The 15,523-nt window shown below is 46.8% G+C and overlaps 3 protein-coding genes across 5 annotated transcripts; 1 reads left to right on the top strand and 2 right to left on the bottom strand.

Moving 5' to 3' along the window:
• Positions 1 to 268: 268 nt before the first annotated feature.
• Positions 269 to 2,370, bottom strand: LOC123169150 (putative anthocyanidin reductase). Of its 2 annotated transcripts, none has more exons than XM_044587002.1 (5): positions 1,849 to 2,370; positions 1,561 to 1,731; positions 983 to 1,351; positions 679 to 899; positions 269 to 604 (listed from the first exon to the last, which is right to left on the bottom strand). In XM_044587002.1, the coding sequence occupies exons 1-5, from the start codon at positions 1,991 to 1,993 to the stop codon at positions 596 to 598; spliced, it is 915 nt and encodes a 304-aa protein (XP_044442937.1). In that variant the 5' UTR covers positions 1,994 to 2,370; the 3' UTR covers positions 269 to 595. The 2 variants fall into 2 exon arrangements, with proteins under 2 accessions (XP_044442937.1, XP_044442936.1); XM_044587001.1 differs by having other exon boundaries at positions 686 to 899.
• Positions 2,371 to 6,656: 4,286 nt separating this feature from the next.
• On the bottom strand, positions 6,657 to 8,736 carry LOC123164951 (50S ribosomal protein L24, chloroplastic). Its single transcript, XM_044582570.1, has 4 exons — positions 8,511 to 8,736; positions 7,485 to 7,523; positions 7,177 to 7,404; positions 6,657 to 7,038 (listed from the first exon to the last, which is right to left on the bottom strand). The coding sequence occupies exons 1-4, from the start codon at positions 8,625 to 8,627 to the stop codon at positions 6,847 to 6,849; spliced, it is 576 nt and encodes a 191-aa protein (XP_044438505.1). The 5' UTR covers positions 8,628 to 8,736; the 3' UTR covers positions 6,657 to 6,846.
• Positions 8,737 to 10,169: 1,433 nt separating this feature from the next.
• On the top strand, positions 10,170 to 15,138 carry LOC123164950 (beta-glucosidase 25). 2 transcript variants are annotated; one of them, XR_006482721.1, is made up of 14 exons: positions 10,170 to 10,460; positions 10,554 to 10,620; positions 10,697 to 10,755; positions 11,446 to 11,521; positions 11,603 to 11,674; positions 11,779 to 11,866; positions 11,991 to 12,246; positions 12,322 to 12,437; positions 12,538 to 12,761; positions 12,845 to 12,876; positions 12,974 to 13,076; positions 13,170 to 13,278; positions 13,398 to 13,743; positions 13,844 to 15,138. XR_006482721.1 is itself a non-coding variant. In XM_044582569.1 (13 exons), exons 1-13 carry the CDS (start codon positions 10,344 to 10,346, stop codon positions 13,591 to 13,593), a joined length of 1,515 nt encoding a protein of 504 aa, XP_044438504.1. In that variant the 5' UTR covers positions 10,170 to 10,343; the 3' UTR covers positions 13,594 to 13,766. The 2 variants fall into 2 exon arrangements, 1 of the variants encoding a protein (XP_044438504.1); XM_044582569.1 differs by lacking the exon at positions 13,844 to 15,138 and having other exon boundaries at positions 13,398 to 13,766.
• The last annotated feature ends 385 nt before the right edge of the window (positions 15,139 to 15,523 follow it).

The following is a 15,523-nucleotide window of genomic DNA, read 5'->3' as shown; positions in this document are numbered from 1 at the left end:
GGCTGTAGAATAAAAACCGGGTACTTAACACATTTTGTGAGATTGTAAAGTGAACCAGTTATTAATAAAGTAGTACATATTTAAAACTTACTATTGTACAAACCCGGATATTAAATTCCTGTCTAGCAAGCCTTTCCTTCCCTTAACATCGACACTGGTGCTACGATCAAGACCGCCGTCGTTGCTTTGACCGCCCGTTCTAACCGGCTAAAATCAAATGAGTTAAATGAAGACGCCGGTGTGTGGCGTGAGACTCGACTCTGTAAAAGCTCCTCAAGTTTGAAATACATTCAGGCGGGAGTGTACCACGGTGCGGTTTCATGAAGTAATAGAAAATTAACGGAGCCTTCCATAAAACGCCACTAGCTAGTTAATACTCCTCCCGTCTCATGATATAAGAGCTCATAATATGATAGCGTTTTTTACACTAATACTGTACTAGTCACATCCACCAGGCGGCTCCAGGAAGCCGTGGTCGACGCACTGCGCAACTGCATCCCTGAGGATGTCCCCGGCGTCGTGCCCGAACCTGAACCCCAGATCCAGCAGCCGCTTGGACGACACCTGGGACGCCGGGCTCGCACCGTCGAGATCATCACCAAACCTGCATCAAAACAACTTCACCTCAGACCAGACCACTCAAACACCTGAAAAATGGAGCTCCGAGGTGAGGTCAACCGCGTGCCTCTTCTCGGGGTTGAACGGAGAGTAGTGCGAGGCGAGCAGCCGGGCGATGTCGGCCATGGCGTGGCTGCCGCCGACGCACAGGTACCGCCCCTCGGCGGCCGGCGCGTCCGCGAGGAAGAGGTGCGCGTCGCAGGCGTCCTGGACGTGCGCCAGCGGCACGCACCCGAACCGCGCGTGCACCGACGCCAGCAGCGCGCACAGCTTCGGGTCACCTGCAGCCGGCGCAGAGCAAGAACCCTCGTGTCAGCCAGAGAAAGGAATGAAAATGGCCGGCTTCTGAGCTAGCAGTAGATACGTGTTATGGGAGACAGCAGGAGCTGGACGCTGGTGGGCACGGCCGGCGTCAGGAACGGGCCGGCGACAGTCGGCAGGACGACGGACACGAGGCGCAGGCCGTTCTCCCGCGCGAACCCGAACGCGGCCTCCTCCGCCAGCCGCTTCGACAGGATGTAGACCCAGCCGATGGGCTTGGTGGCCCAGACGTCGCCGAGGTCTCTGAGGCACGACTCGTCGACGACTGACCCCTCGGAGCCGGCCGCCGCCAACGTGCTGACAGAGGAGGTGAAGACGACCCGCCGGACGGTCCCGGCGCGGACGCAGGAGCGCAGCACGTTGATGGTGCCCCTCGTCGCCGGCTCCAGCACCTGCGACCTCACGCGCTCCTCTGCAAGTTGCAAGTTTACACGTGTCACCGTCAACACCAGATCCGACTAACACGTAAAATTTTCCGGACGAACACGCACTAACTAAACTTGGTCAAATCAAATGTTGTACAGATCGAGATTTAGTAGAGACGACTGTATTAGAGTGTGGTAATCAGCATATCAGCTATCAAAGACGGAGCAATAAGTCAACACTGCGGGGACGGCTCACCGGCGTCGTGCTGGTCGGGCGATAGGTGGAGGTCCATGGAGGCGGCGACGTGAAAGAGCGTGGCGCAACCGATGATGGCGTCGTCGAAGCTCCCTTCCTCGGCCATGTCCGCCCGGAACACCCGGAGCCGCTCCTTCCCCTCCACCGCCGACAGCATCCGCCGCGCCTTGACTGACGGACACACGGAGCAGCACACACCACCTCAGCCATGGGCACATCGACGATCGACCTCGAAAGAACTTATAGGTGGCACTGGCAACTGTGTAGAGCAGAGCTACATGTCCATACCTGGGTCCCTCGCCGTGGCGTGGACGCGGCGTCCCCGCCGCAGCAGGGTGCGGACGAGCCAGGAGCCGACGTAGCCGGTGGCGCCCGTCACGCACACGGGCTGGTCCTGCTCCGGCGAGCCACCGCCGCCGACGCTGCCCATCATCTCGATCTCTCCCCGTGCTCCCTTGGCTGCCGTTCAGGCGAGGGAGCTGCCAGTCCACGCTCTTTCTAGATCATACTTGTGTGCACCAGCAGGTGCATGGAAGACAGCTAAGCTGCAGGTTGTTAGCACAGTGCTACAGTTCCCACTAACTTATATGGAAAGAGACAAATGGTGGTAATGAGGCGCAGCCGACACTCGCTCAGGGTCCACAGAGGATCGTCACGTCACCCTGTAAGTGCATGGGACAACCAGGATCGAGTCCCCTGGGTGGGGATGCAAGTGCAAGTCCACGTGCAGCACCCCGGCGGATTCCGCGCACTGGGATGCTGCACCCACGGCGGTGACCCCCGTCCGGCGCCACCACCGCGGCCTCGCCGGCAAAGCGAGAGGGCTGAAATGGCCGTGCGCCTTTCCATTGTGGGTTGGGTGCTCTGTCCAGGTGCAGATCGACCGATGTGACACCGATCTTCTGGTGATGTTGATGCAGTCCACGCGATCCGCGTCTGGACTTATCCTTGCTTATTCTTTCTTGTTTCTCCCCACTCGCCACCGTGACGTGACGTTGCCGGCAGGGCGAGACGACACCGACGGGCTCTGGAGCCTGGACCTGGACACGACGAGCCCGCGGCGGCGAAGGCCTGGAGAAGGGCCGCGGAAGCCTGATGCATGCACATCCCCGCGTTTCTGGATGGCACGTCGTGGCGGAGCACGTACGCCACGGCACAGTGCCACCGGCGGCGGCGGGGATCAAGCCGACGGCTGGTGAGGATCGGGCCAGCCAGAGATGGTGAACCGCGCACAGTGTTCGTTTTGGCTTTATTGTCCGCTCCATCTTTTAAGTCGATGGTTCATCGAATATGAGGAGGGAAAATGTCGCATTTAACTGCGGATAGCTGTTACTACCTCTGTCTCGCAATGTAAGACTAAATTTGAACGGTAAAAATGTCTTATATTATGGGACGTAGGCAGTAGATTAAAAAAATTCATATCTTTTAATTTTCAATTCTACTTCGGTACAACCTTTTAAAAACATCAACGGAGACAACCTCTTCATACCCATTCATAATAAAAGGTAGGATGGTCTTTTTTAAAGTACTTGCGCTCCTGACCACGGCATGTATATACCGCCCGGCCGGCCCATTGGGCAGATCCCCAAGACCTCACGCACGTTACAATGAGATCAAAGCCAGCAGAGCTAGCAAGTCCAAGTGGAAAATTAGCTGCACGAATTTATAAGAGCACGTGGTGGATCCAATAGATTCTCAAAAAAAAAGTGGCGGATCCAATATTTAAAAACAATTTATGAAATGTTTTCGAATTTTCAAACAAATTTTATTTTATTTTTAAACGTGAACTTTGGGGATCTCAAAACATTTTTCAAAAAAACAGAAATACAATTGAATGAAGGACATTTTTCGAAATGATGAACAATTTTTAAAACATGATTTTCTAAAAAATAGAAGTAAAATTAAAAAATATCTATTTTTTCGAAATTATAAAGAATTTTATGAAAACAATAACATTTTTTGAAATTCTTTGAACATTTTCGAAATTATAAAGAATTTTTTGAAAACAATAACATTTTTTAAAATATGAAACTTTTAAAATGATATTTTCTTTAATTCCTGAACATTTTATAAATTTGTAAATGAAATTTTCAAAATGCGAAGATTTTCTGAAATTTGGAATTCTCAACTTTTCTGAATTTTTGTACATTTTATGAAAAGAAGCGAACAGTTTTTTAAGTCTAATTTATTTTAATTTCGAATATTTTTTTGTCAAAGAAGCTAATAATTCTTTAATTTCTAAGCAATATTTCAAAACAGCAAAGTTTATTTATAAGATTGAACAAAATCGAGAAAGTGCGATAGTTTTCTAAAATTTCTAAACAACCGCTGAAAAAGAAACATAAAATTGAAAAAAGTAAAAATTGGAAATGGAAACAAAAAAAAAGGAGAGAAGAGCAAAATAAAGAAACGGGAAAAAGAAAAACGAGAAAGAAATAGAAAAAGAAAAGAATGTAAGGCCGGCCCAACAGGCGCCCTACGGGAGCAATGTCGTTTCCTAGTTGGGTCAAGGCCTAAGAACTTTTTCTTTTTTTCTATTTTTTAGTTTTCTTCCCTTTTTTTTGATATAATTCATATCGAGTCCGGAATGATAATATTCGAGATAGAGTTGGGGGTAGCGCCAATTGAAGAGGAGATTGTCCAACATCATCTGAGATGATTTGGGCACATTCAATGCATGCCTCCAAAAGCGCCAGTGCAGAGCCAATAATGACAAGAGAGACCGGGATAGACAGAATTTGACATGGAAAGAGTCCGTAAGGAGGGATATGAAGGACTAGAGTATGACCAGAGAACTAGGCATAGACAGAGGTGCGTGGAAGCTTGATATCCATGTGTCAGAACCATGAGTTGGTTGCGAGATCTTATGGGTTTCACCTCTAACCAACCCCAACTTATTTGGGACTAATGGCTTTGTTGTTGTTGTTGAACATTTTTTTAAAACTCTGTTTAAAAGAATTGGAATACCAAAAAATGCTCTTTTTTCTAAATATTGTCTGGAATTTCAAAAAATATTCTGTTTTCTAATTTTTGTTGACAAATTTAAGTAATGCATGTGTTCTAAAAAAATGATAAATTTGAAAAAACCACATGGTTTGCAACTTGTGTTCAAAAAATTCTTCAACTGTTGGAAATTTGTTAACAATTTTTGAAAAAGTATTCAAGTCGAAGGGGCTGGTGAGGACCGAGCCAGCCAGGGATGGTGAACCGTGCACAGTGTTCGTTTTGGCTTTTTTGTCCGCTCCATATTTGAAGTCTATGGTTCAATCGAACATAACGAGAGAAAATATCCCATTTAACTGCGGATAGCTGTTTTTTTGCGGGAAACTGCGGGTAGCTGTTAGATTAAGATTTTCATATCTTTTACTGTCTTTTTAATATCAGTACAGACACAAAGCGATCATATATACGAGCATACACTCATCCCTATGAACGCACACACGCACACCTCTATGAGCACATCTGAGAGACTGAGCCGGCATATCATCATGAGATTTTACAAAGTCACCGTAGTCACCTCGTAGTCAACGAGAACGTCTCCTGCCACTAAACGTCTCCTCGGATCCCTGGATTGCATGCACTGGAAATGAAAGAACTGACCATATGGCAATACCAGGGTCACTCTCTAAAGGCCCACCATCATTCTTCTAGCTATTTCATCACAAGACCTTTAGATTTGGCAATCTTTCTTTGGTGTGCTTTGGTCTCTCAATGACATCAACGTGCTGCAGCAGTCTCCATTGTTTGCAAAGTTGTGTGTCAGCGAAGCTCCTGGGTGCAACTATACTATCAATTGTCATGACTACAACAAGGGGTACTATCTTTGTGATGGTATCTACCCTCCGTGGACGAATTTAGTCAAGACCATCTCCGAACCAAGGGGTAACAAAAAATGTCACTTTGCGCAAAGACAAGAAGCAACTAGAAAGGATGTCAAGAGGGAATTTGGAGTGCTCCAGACCCGTTTTGCAATTTTCCACAAACCTACTAAACTATGGGATTCAGAGACATTGTGAGAGGTGATGACAACTTGTGCAGTCATGTACAACATGATTGTGGACGATGAGGTTGATGAGTTTGCCATGATTTTAATTTTCAAAACGTGGGTGATCCTATCCAGCTTCCAAAGCAGAATCCGACGACATTTGAAGATTTTCTCCAAATGCATCATCAAATTCGCAATCGAGAAACTCACGAGCAACTCCATAATGATATGGTTGAGCATCTTTGGGCGTTTCATATGGATAATTAGAACATGTGTCCGACTAAGTTGAATTCAAACTTGAACTATTTTATTTCAAAACTTTATGTTTGGATTGTAATGTTTTCATTTGAATTATTGTTGCATTGGAATATCTTTCCTTCAGTTGCTTAAGAATTGTGATGTTTATCTTTGATTGTTTCGGGTACTCTGGGTATGGAAAAAAAATTACGAGCGGACATTTGGTGCCTGCGGTTGGGTGGTCTCCGCCCGCGGATGCGTCTGGGTGCGTTTTTGTCATCCATGTTAGAGCCCTTAACTGGCTAGATGAGAATACCGAAATCTTAAATAATCAGCCAAACAACAATTACCAAAAGAAACTGAAACTACATTCAAATGAAAGTCATCAAAGCGTACCTAGTGGAAGTCATCTCAACTAATTGAATATTGTTCCCCTTTGGAACTACTCCCTCCGTCCCGTAATATAAAAACGTTTTGTAAACTAGTGTAGTGTCAAAAACGCTCTTATATTATAGGACCGAGGGAGTACTATGCTAAATCTGAACATGCCCTGTAATATAATGAAACACATGCGCATGCATTAGAAATTCAACCCTGCTGCCCATGAATTGGCATACTCCATGTTACAGGACAAATGGACAATTGCTAGGTACAACGCCCATGCAAAACAGTTCAAGAACTTGCAGGGCATGGCCGGTTACGGATCTCTAGTTCCAATACATGTGTCCGGCTTCTTCTCACATTCATATGCCGGATATACACATGCAGTATTTTTGCTACACTTGCCAAAACAGAGCAGTGGTGCTGCATTTCCACATGGCCATCACCACGATAAAAAAGGCGATCATTACGATTCATCGAAATGACAGAAATGTAAAACGAAGGCCTTCTCGCTGGACCAAGCGTTGCAAAAATGGTGACACTTTGTAGTAGCAGTAGTAATTTACAAAAGAGGCTCTGAAGCTAGAAAAAAAACTGATAGTACAAGCAGCGGCACCAGCCGAGTAAGCGTTTGGGCAGCAATAAGCGCAGCCAAGGTTGAGAGCATGTGCAGCGTTTCCATACTACGATGATGACTCGGAATCTCCTTCCTTGAACACCTTCACCCAGTTATCAACGCTGTCGATTACTTCACCGGTCTTCTTCAGGTAGCGGACCTTGGTGCCATCCTCGAGGATTTTGTGCCCAACCCTGCTCGTCACGTTCTTCTCCTTTGAGTAGAGCATCATGTTCGAGCTATGAATGGGGCCTTCAATCTGGCAAAAATAATTCCCCAAAGTCTCGTCAGAAGATAATAATTATGACACTGAATCGACGTTCTTGCCAGGTAAAATATGCGAGCATACAAGGAAAGAGGAATGGAGAGAAGAAGTTTTGAGAAAAATACTACTGACCATGACAATTTCACCCGGTTCATCCTCTGTGCCTTTCTTGTGCTTTGACTTCAAGTTCAGATCCTTCACTATCACAGTGCTGTTGTGCTTGTAAAGCCGTACGACTTCTCCAACTTTACCTTTCTCACGGCCTGCGATGACTTGCACTGTGTCGCCGACCCTAACATGCATCTTGTGCAGCATAGGAAGACTGTTTGGCTTACACTTCTTCCGTTCCCATCGCTTAAGCTGCAGTGGAGAAGGATTTCTGACATTTAACAGCGGCTAGCTGACAAAGTATGAGATGGTAAACCCAGATTGGCACTCACCCTCATTTCAATTGGGCTTGTCTTGGCCATGAATCTGACCTGTGTATCAAATATATGTACAGCTTGTTAAAGTTTCGCATGAAAAGAACATATTGATTCACTTCTAAGAAAATACAAAAGGACACATTTATCAGTTATGTTATGTTGCAAAATCACACAGACGGCCACCACAGACCAAGTAAGAAACTGTAGGGTCGTGCTATACTTTTTTGCATGATTTTTCCTTTCCTTTTCGCAAAAATGTGTCTCACATAAGTACCAAAGATCTGTCTGTATCACTTAATTAGCAGCAATTATCTTGTCTCGCTATTTCCGTGCACCATATTGGGGCAACTACATTCAGAGCCTCCTTTTCCTATCAGTTAAGAATTAGCTACGAGTGAAGTTATCATATGAAGAGGGTAAAGTAGGCTATGTTCAAGAGGCAAGACGGTGATGAGGACATAGAAATGAAGACATGTATTCAGTATAATCAGTGCCATTTTGGGTAAAAAAAGTGTATTCAGTCTCATTAGGTGCCAGCAGAATAGAACAAAATGAACTTGTACACGGTCTCATTAGGTGTGACAAGAGAATAGATTAGCAGAACTTGGAAATTTTATCGCCGATTTCATCTAAAAATGTTACTGTCCCTGGATTGCAACAAACTGGAGATACACCGTTTACACTGCCCTCAGCACATTTGGCACAACTAAAATGGGCAGGATAAACATAAAATTGGCATAACTATTCTGTGCGGCGAGTACACAGGAGACCGCATTGCCCAATTCACACTCGTACTCAAAATCTGGGAATTCGGACATTCTCAACTCCCACTCAATCCATACTCACAAATAAATTTGGACAAAAGCAGCAGAAACCTCCAGCACAACACGGAGCAGGGCGGACCTGGCATTTACCGTCGCCATCCTACATTACCATGTCCACCAAGCTCTAGGCTTGCAAGCCGAGAAGCATGGCAGTCAAGAGGGGATTTAATTCAAGGAAGAAAAGGGGACCGGAGTCCGGGCACGGATTAGTAATTACCCCAGACGGCGCGGCGGAGAAGGTGGCGGCGAGCGGGTTGCCCCAGAAGGCGCTGGTGCTCGCGGCCGAGACGGAGAGCGCCCCCATGGCGCCCTGCAGCGCCGCCATGCCGGCCATCGTCGCCGTCCTCTTCCTCACTCACTCTCAGAGAAGCAGCAGCAAGCGGCCAGCGGATAACGAAGCGGCTCTGTGTTCCCGGACAGGATAACAGAGGCGCCTTTTGCTAGTTATAGATGGGCTTTTCAGACACATTGGGCCGGGCCTCCAGCCGGCCCTGATGGGCCGAAAGTGAACCCAGTGGAACCCAGTATCCAACCGAGCCCGGCCCATTGGCCTCCCGTCTTCTTCCTCGTGGCCAGCCGTCGGCGTCACGAGAGCGACGCGGGCGCCGCTCCTCCTCGGAACGGAACCACGCCACGAGGCCCACGCGGCGCGCGAGGCGGTCGCTTGCGTCCCCCGGACTCCCGGAGGCCCCTCTCGCCCGCCGCCGACGCGCGCAAGCCAAGCGACGGTTACCGCCGAGGCAAGCAGCAAAACCGATCCCCTCCCCCTCCATTTTTCCACGGATTGCCGGCAAAAAGTTGCCCTCTTTTCCACGGGGCGTAGAAGTCGCGTCACGGTGATTTTTCGCTTGGGGCGGTGGCGGTGGGCGGCGACGTGGACGGATCAGCCCCGCCCCTTTTGCGATTCCAGGCCCCAATCTATCTACGGGAGGAGGGTGACGTGCCATCTCCGATATCCTCCTCTCCTAAATCCCAATCATGGCGTCACCGAGGCAGCTTCGAGCCTTCAACCGAAGACTCCGAAGCCTATCCATGTCGCCCCCAACGGCCGCGTTTCTCTGCATTATTTTGCCACGAACCATAGGATATAGTACATGCTACATGTGCTGATCTGCGCCGCATTCCGGGGCAGTTAGTCGGCCACCGCAGCCGCTCGCTCCACCTCCACCGGATCACCATCGCCGGATCGATCCCGTCCCTTTCCTGTAACTACCATGGATACTTGTTAAATCGTTGCCCGAATTGTTCCTGCCGTGCAAGCAAGACATTATGTCTCCCATGGGATAAGCGTGAGTGCGACTGCAGGGGGGCTGTTGAGCCCCTGATCTTTATTAAGATTCTTTGCCTCTCTTCTATAACTCCTCCATTCTTGAAACAGTTGCTGAGTATGGATGGGACATGTTGTGATCAGCATGTAAGAAAACACTGCTTGTTTTGTCAGCATGCGGCGTTGCCAAACGAAATGGATAACAATAGGTTGTCTATTTTATTGGATAATTGCCGTAGTCATCACTCAGCACCATGTCAATGATAAACTACTCTTAATATCTTGCGGGGATCAGAATGCCACTTTACTCTTTAGTAAGAAAAAGGCACCATCTTGCTAATAATGGGGCCTTCCCTCCATCTCCATGCTGGTAGTTATGTAAGAACTTGGCACAATTCTCAGACCGGAGTAGATTCCGAATACGCTCCGGCTTATCTGCGCAGTCATGGTCCATGAATCCTGGAGTCTGAGATTCTTGCGCACAAGCAAGGGTTTCCTTTGCTTCACTCATGCCACTTCACAACAGGACGTGTCAAGGAGTTCACTTCTCTTGCTGATCAAAGGTCCAGCTGACAGAGATATTTCAGCCTATTTGGCCTCCTCGGGAGTTACTTAGCAGAGACGCACGTTGATGGGCTTCAGAGACAAGTGAAGCTCATCCTCCAGTTGCCTCCCACACTCACCAACTCGCCGAGGTTTATATATATCTTAGCATCCTGTCTGGTACTCTCATCCATGGAATAAAGACACGAGTAGTTAGAGCTTCAAACTCAAGGAAAAGCCATGGGTGTCTTGACTCTGGTTCATATCCTTGTCAGCTTTGCTGCCTGTGCCGAGGCCATAAGGAGAGCCGACTTCCCCCCTGGTTTTACCTTTGGGACTGCTTCCTCAGCTTACCAGGTCAAGTATTGCGAAAACACCGCCTCTCTGATTTCAGCTGTTCTGGCTTTTATTTACTTGTCTGATAGTTGTTTCTGGTCAATATTTTACCAGTACGAGGGTGCTGTCAATGAGGGTCAGCGTGGACCTACGATATGGGATACTCTCGCAAGTCGACCCGGTGCAGTAATGATGATTTCCTGCAAAAACTACTCTGCTCTGAAGATTATGACTGAATGTCGTGTTTTTCTTCGCAGGGAGGGTGATAGATTTCAGCAATGCAGACGTTGCCGTTGATCACTACCATCGTTACAAGGTAAGTTAACCAATGGATCTCTTTTTTGTTTACTTGATTTAGTTCATTCATTTATTATGCAATATATGCAGCTGGAATTTGAACTCTTCCTTAATCATTGATGTTGGGTTCGTAGCATCCTGTTGATCCAATTTTGTTAGATAATAATTGCCTGTTGATCCAGTGATGCGTTATTGATGGTAAACTTATTAGAGATTATTTTATCAACATGTAAGAATGTCCCCTGATGCCTGCATGCCTGCATTCTTGAGTCCTAACAGCTGATAAAATTTGCCTGCCTCTCATTTTATCTGCTTCTAGTAATTTAGAAAAAGGTGAAACGGCTTGTGCATTTTCAAAAAATACTTGATATCTCTAAGTATCAATGTATTAACTAATTAGTATTTTGTTGCTAGTTTCATCTTGTCCTTTCAGTTTGACAGTCGAAACACTAAATTAATATATCAAACTACAAATCCACTTTTCTAGCATGGTGCTTAAAAAATTAAAGACAGCAGAAAGACTATTTCTAAGGTTATTCTGAATATGAGATGCCATTTTGGTTCTGCAAGAAGGTTTTCTGAAATAGAGCCTCGTATTTCTTATATCTGTCCAATTACTAATATTCTTAGACTAGGTTTATGATAAAACGAGAAGATCAACTACACCAATAAATTATCTATAGCTGATAAGCCTAGCACTGACTGGCAGGAAGATGTTGACTTAATGAAGGATATTGGTGTGGATGCATACCGGTTCTCTATCTCATGGGCACGCATCTTCCCAAGTATGTCTGAGGTAAATTCTGTTCAATTATATTTATGTTCTTCACTCTTCCCGCTAACTGTATAGATGATTCTCTTTCCAGATGGAACAGGCAAGCCTAATGAAGAAGGGTTGAGTTACTATAACAGCCTCATAGATGTTCTATTAGAAAAAGGTGATCTGTTTTCCACATTTCAGTGTCTGCACAATGCAAGCAGCTGCCTGCTTCTATTTTTACGATTATATATCCATTTTAGTTTTTCTGTATCTGTGCATCAGGTATACAACCATATGTAACACTATTCCATTGGGACCTTCCACAAGCACTGGAGGATAAATATGGTGGCTGGTTAAACTCACAAATCGTGTATGTAACACTGTTGCATGACCTCCTTCAGATGAAGCTTTCTTACACAATCTATGTCGCATAAAAGTTCTTTATTTCACATGAAAAAACTGGTTTGGTTGATCCTGACAGATAAATTACACAGGGAGGATTTTGTTCACTATGCCTCTACTTGCTTCAAGGAGTTCGGAGATAGAGTGAAGCACTGGATCACCGTTAATGAGCCCCATAACTTTGCAATTGACGGCTATGATTTTGGCATCCAAGCACCTGGGAGGTGTTCCATTATATCTCATTTGTTCTGCAAGGAGGGTACATCATCAACTGAACCCTATATTGTGGCTCACAACATACTCTTAGCTCATGCTGGTGTTTTTCATGCTTACAAACAACATTTCAAGGTAATCCATTGCAAACACATCCTCAAGTAATGTTTCTTAAGAAAAGAAATGAACTCTGCTATGTACTAATTGCAGAAAGAACAAGGAGGCCTCATAGGAATTGCACTGGACTCCAAGTGGTATGAACCATTGTCGGATGTCGATGAAGACAGAGAAGCAGCAGCACGAGCTATGGACTTTGAGCTTGGATGGTGAGACAATAAGTACCAACTTGATGTGCACACATAAAATTAATTTCTGTAGATAGCTTTGTTCCTGTATTAACTTGAGAATTTGTGAACCTGATTACAGGTTCTTGGATCCGTTAATGTTTGGCCGCTACCCAGCTTCTATGCAGAAACTTGTAGGCGACAGACTGCCCCAGTTTTCAAACCAGGAATCACAGTTAGTATCTGGGTCACTAGATTTTGTAGGCATAAACCACTACACAACATTATATGCTAGGAACGACAGGATGCGGGTAAGGAAACTTGTGATGAATGATGCTTCAACCGATGCTGCTGTCATCGCAACTGGTCAGTCTTGACAGATGAAGATGTTATATAGCTCGTAATACATTTTCAGTATTACTGACTTCCTCGCTGCATGCTCTATGCAGCTTACAGGCATGGAAAGAAAATAGGAGAAACGGTAATATTGCAGCTTCATATTTTCTCTAAACTTTCGTTTGTCATCTTATGTAATCACATGTTTGATTGAAAATACATGTTTATGTATGGACTTTCAGGCAGCGTCGAATTGGCTGCACATAGTTCCCTGGGGCATGTTCAGCCTGATGAAACATGTTAAGGAGAAGTATGGGAATCCACCCGTGTTCATTACAGAGAATGGTGGGTTGCTGAAGATTGCACACTTTTTTCAGACGATAAGATCTTTGCCTTAGATAAATTAGTCAGTGATTATTAACAAGTTGCTTATGGCAGGCATGGACGACGCAAACAGCCGGTTCTCAAGGTTGGAAAATGTCCTGCAGGACGATAAGAGGATACAGTACCACAACGACTACATGTCCAACCTCCTGGATGCTATAAGGTGATGTTTCATTTATCTGTGCATATACCAAAACTGAACCACCAACACCGCAGATGAAGATCGCCTGTTGAGCTTTGGTACTCAAGTGCTGGATATGCAACCTGAATGAATGGCTGCAGGAAGGAAGGGTGCAATATCCTCGGCTACTTCGTGTGGTCGCTGCTGGACAACTGGGAGTGGAACTCGGGGTACACGGTGCGGTTCGGCCTCTACTACATCGACTACAACAACAACCTGACGAGGATACCCAAGGCGTCCGTCGAGTGGTTCACCCAGGTTCTAGCCCGGAACCAGAAGACAGCTGCCGTCATGTAGATAACAAACAGTAGAGTGATTCTTCAGTCACCATTTCAACTCTGCATATTGCACATGTACTGCACATACCTTAGGAGCAAAATGTCACCTACACGACCATCTACCGCGCCGTCGAACGTGTCCAACGATGTTACAGAGATCAGCAAGAAGGTTTATCCAGTTCTTCTTGAGCATCCCATTCGTTTTATTCCAGTGTATGTGTTGAATGCCGCTGCCTGCTTTCCTTTTCACCCCAAAGTTGAACTGACAGTGAGATGTGCTCCGTCCGAAGGAAGAGCATACTGTGATTGGAGCTGCAGAGCAGGACGATTCGCTGTGCCTGTGCAGACGAAGACAAATCCTGAAAAGTTTAAGACGCCGTCCGTTGGGGGCCATGCCGCATGGCCCCGGCAACTTCAGGTCTTGAGTTCAGCTTCAGCAATGGTCCCTCTCCCCTGAAATTTCGAGCTATTCCCCTCTCCTCTTCCCCATGTAATTTCCAGGTCCAAGCTTTGTGCCTGCGAGTAAAACGCCGAGCTGCAGCTGCCTCGGGATGATTGATCTGGAGACGCAGTTTCACCTGAGCTTCACCTGCCCGGCCCGCCTGCCCGACCTCTTCTCTTGGATGCTACCAAAACGCCTTTCGGGCGCCATGTGCCACGCCGCAGCTCACGCATTTTCCTCCGGATTCCCTCGGAAACCCAACTGTTCTCCCCAGCAGAATGCCCGAGTTTCCCCAACGGGTCCTCGATGCATGCCTGAATTTCCCCCAAAGCTTCCAGCAGAATTTCCCGCACTTCCCCGACGTGGAGGCCTTGACGTGGGTGCTTTTTGCTCTGGTTTTGTTTGTTGGTGAATCAGTTGCCAACATGGCAACGTGCTTCCAACACATCGTGCTCATCATTGGTGGGAGGAAGGACGCGAAAGCGACGGCCTATGCAGAAATGATAATTGGGGAAGAAGAAGACACGATGAGGAGGAAGAAATCACACATGGAGAATGCGTCCGGGGACGGGATGTGAAAGGAGGTGGGCAGCGACAACGAGGGCAGGTAGCACGAGTGAACTTGTCGCCGGGCGCTCATATGATATGTGTCAGCGTGTGGGGCAAAGAGGAGCGGAAACCACAGAAAAGTGTGTGTGGCCAGCCAGCCATCAAAAGCTATCCAGGCCCCGGGAGCCAAGTACTGCAATGAACATGCCGTACACGAGACTCGAGACGGAGACGAGATTCCCCGCGTCGAAGCAGGAATTCGCGGCTTTGCGTGGCTTTGCTCGATGAGTTGCTACTGTAGTGCAAAAGCTGAACAGGGTTCCTCTGGCGGTTCTCCCCGGCCGTGCCGGCGTGCTCCATGTGGGTTTCTCCGGTTTCTGAGTTTTGATCCAAGGTTCCATGGAAACTTTGGGTAGAGGCCGGTGGAATTCCTTGGCTTTTACAGCACGGTGACCACCGTAGACAACCAGATAGGAAACTTCTTGTGGATAAGATAACTGTGTAGTGAGAACGGAGTACATGGTGAGAGACCGAGCTGATTCGTACTCATACGTCCAATGTTTTGTTTCCTGACATCCTGAGAAATATTACCAAACGCAATGGAGAAACGCACCACGTACACACTCGCTTGGCGGCTAAGAAATAGCATGGTCTTGAGTCTTGACGAGGTTCAAGATTGGCAAAGCTGACCTTTGACATCTCGCCATCCAACGGTAAGCGGTTTAGTCACTGGAAAATAACTTAACCTGACGAGACGCCAAGGACAAGCATACACAATTTGACTTCTACTGTAATATGGACATAACCCGTGGCAGAGACAAGGGGGGCACTGAACACCCCTTACATCAAAGATTTATTACTGATAATTTACTAATCAACAAGGGCACCGCTAGGCACCGGTGCACCGGCCGAAACTTTCGACCGGTCCAGCCATAGCCGCTCGATGCGAGCCGCGCGG

This window comes from Triticum aestivum, chromosome 7D (genome assembly GCF_018294505.1).
Source record: "Triticum aestivum cultivar Chinese Spring chromosome 7D, IWGSC CS RefSeq v2.1, whole genome shotgun sequence".
Classification (NCBI taxonomy): Eukaryota; Viridiplantae; Streptophyta; class Magnoliopsida; order Poales; family Poaceae; genus Triticum; species Triticum aestivum.
The sequence above is the reverse complement of the archived record's forward strand: the minus strand, read 5'-3'. Positions and strand labels throughout refer to the sequence as shown.

Bases quoted from the DNA above. Each gene is read 5' to 3' on its own strand.
- LOC123164950 (XM_044582569.1), top strand. From the start codon at position 10,344: ATGGGTGTCTTGACTCTGGTTCATATCCTTGTCAGCTTTGCTGCCTGT. The intron at 11,522-11,602 runs GTATGTCTGAGG...TTCTCTTTCCAG, and splicing joins ATGGGCACGCATCTTCCCAA to ATGGAACAGGCAAGCCTAAT. The intron at 12,438-12,537 runs GTGAGACAATAA...ACCTGATTACAG, and splicing joins ATGGACTTTGAGCTTGGATG to GTTCTTGGATCCGTTAATGT.
- LOC123164951 (XM_044582570.1), bottom strand. From the start codon at position 8,627: ATGGCCGGCATGGCGGCGCTGCAGGGCGCCATGGGGGCGCTCTCCGTC. The intron at 7,524-8,510 runs GTAATTACTAAT...TTTGATACACAG, and splicing joins TCTCCGCCGCGCCGTCTGGG to GTCAGATTCATGGCCAAGAC. The intron at 7,039-7,176 runs GTCAGTAGTATT...TATTTTTGCCAG, and splicing joins AACCGGGTGAAATTGTCATG to ATTGAAGGCCCCATTCATAG.
- LOC123169150 (XM_044587001.1), bottom strand. From the start codon at position 1,993: ATGATGGGCAGCGTCGGCGGCGGTGGCTCGCCGGAGCAGGACCAGCCC. The intron at 900-982 runs GTATCTACTGCT...CGCCGGCTGCAG, and splicing joins CCTGCTGTCTCCCATAACAC to GTGACCCGAAGCTGTGCGCG. The intron at 605-685 runs GCACGCGGTTGA...GTTTTGATGCAG, and splicing joins CCGTTCAACCCCGAGAAGAG to GTTTGGTGATGATCTCGACG.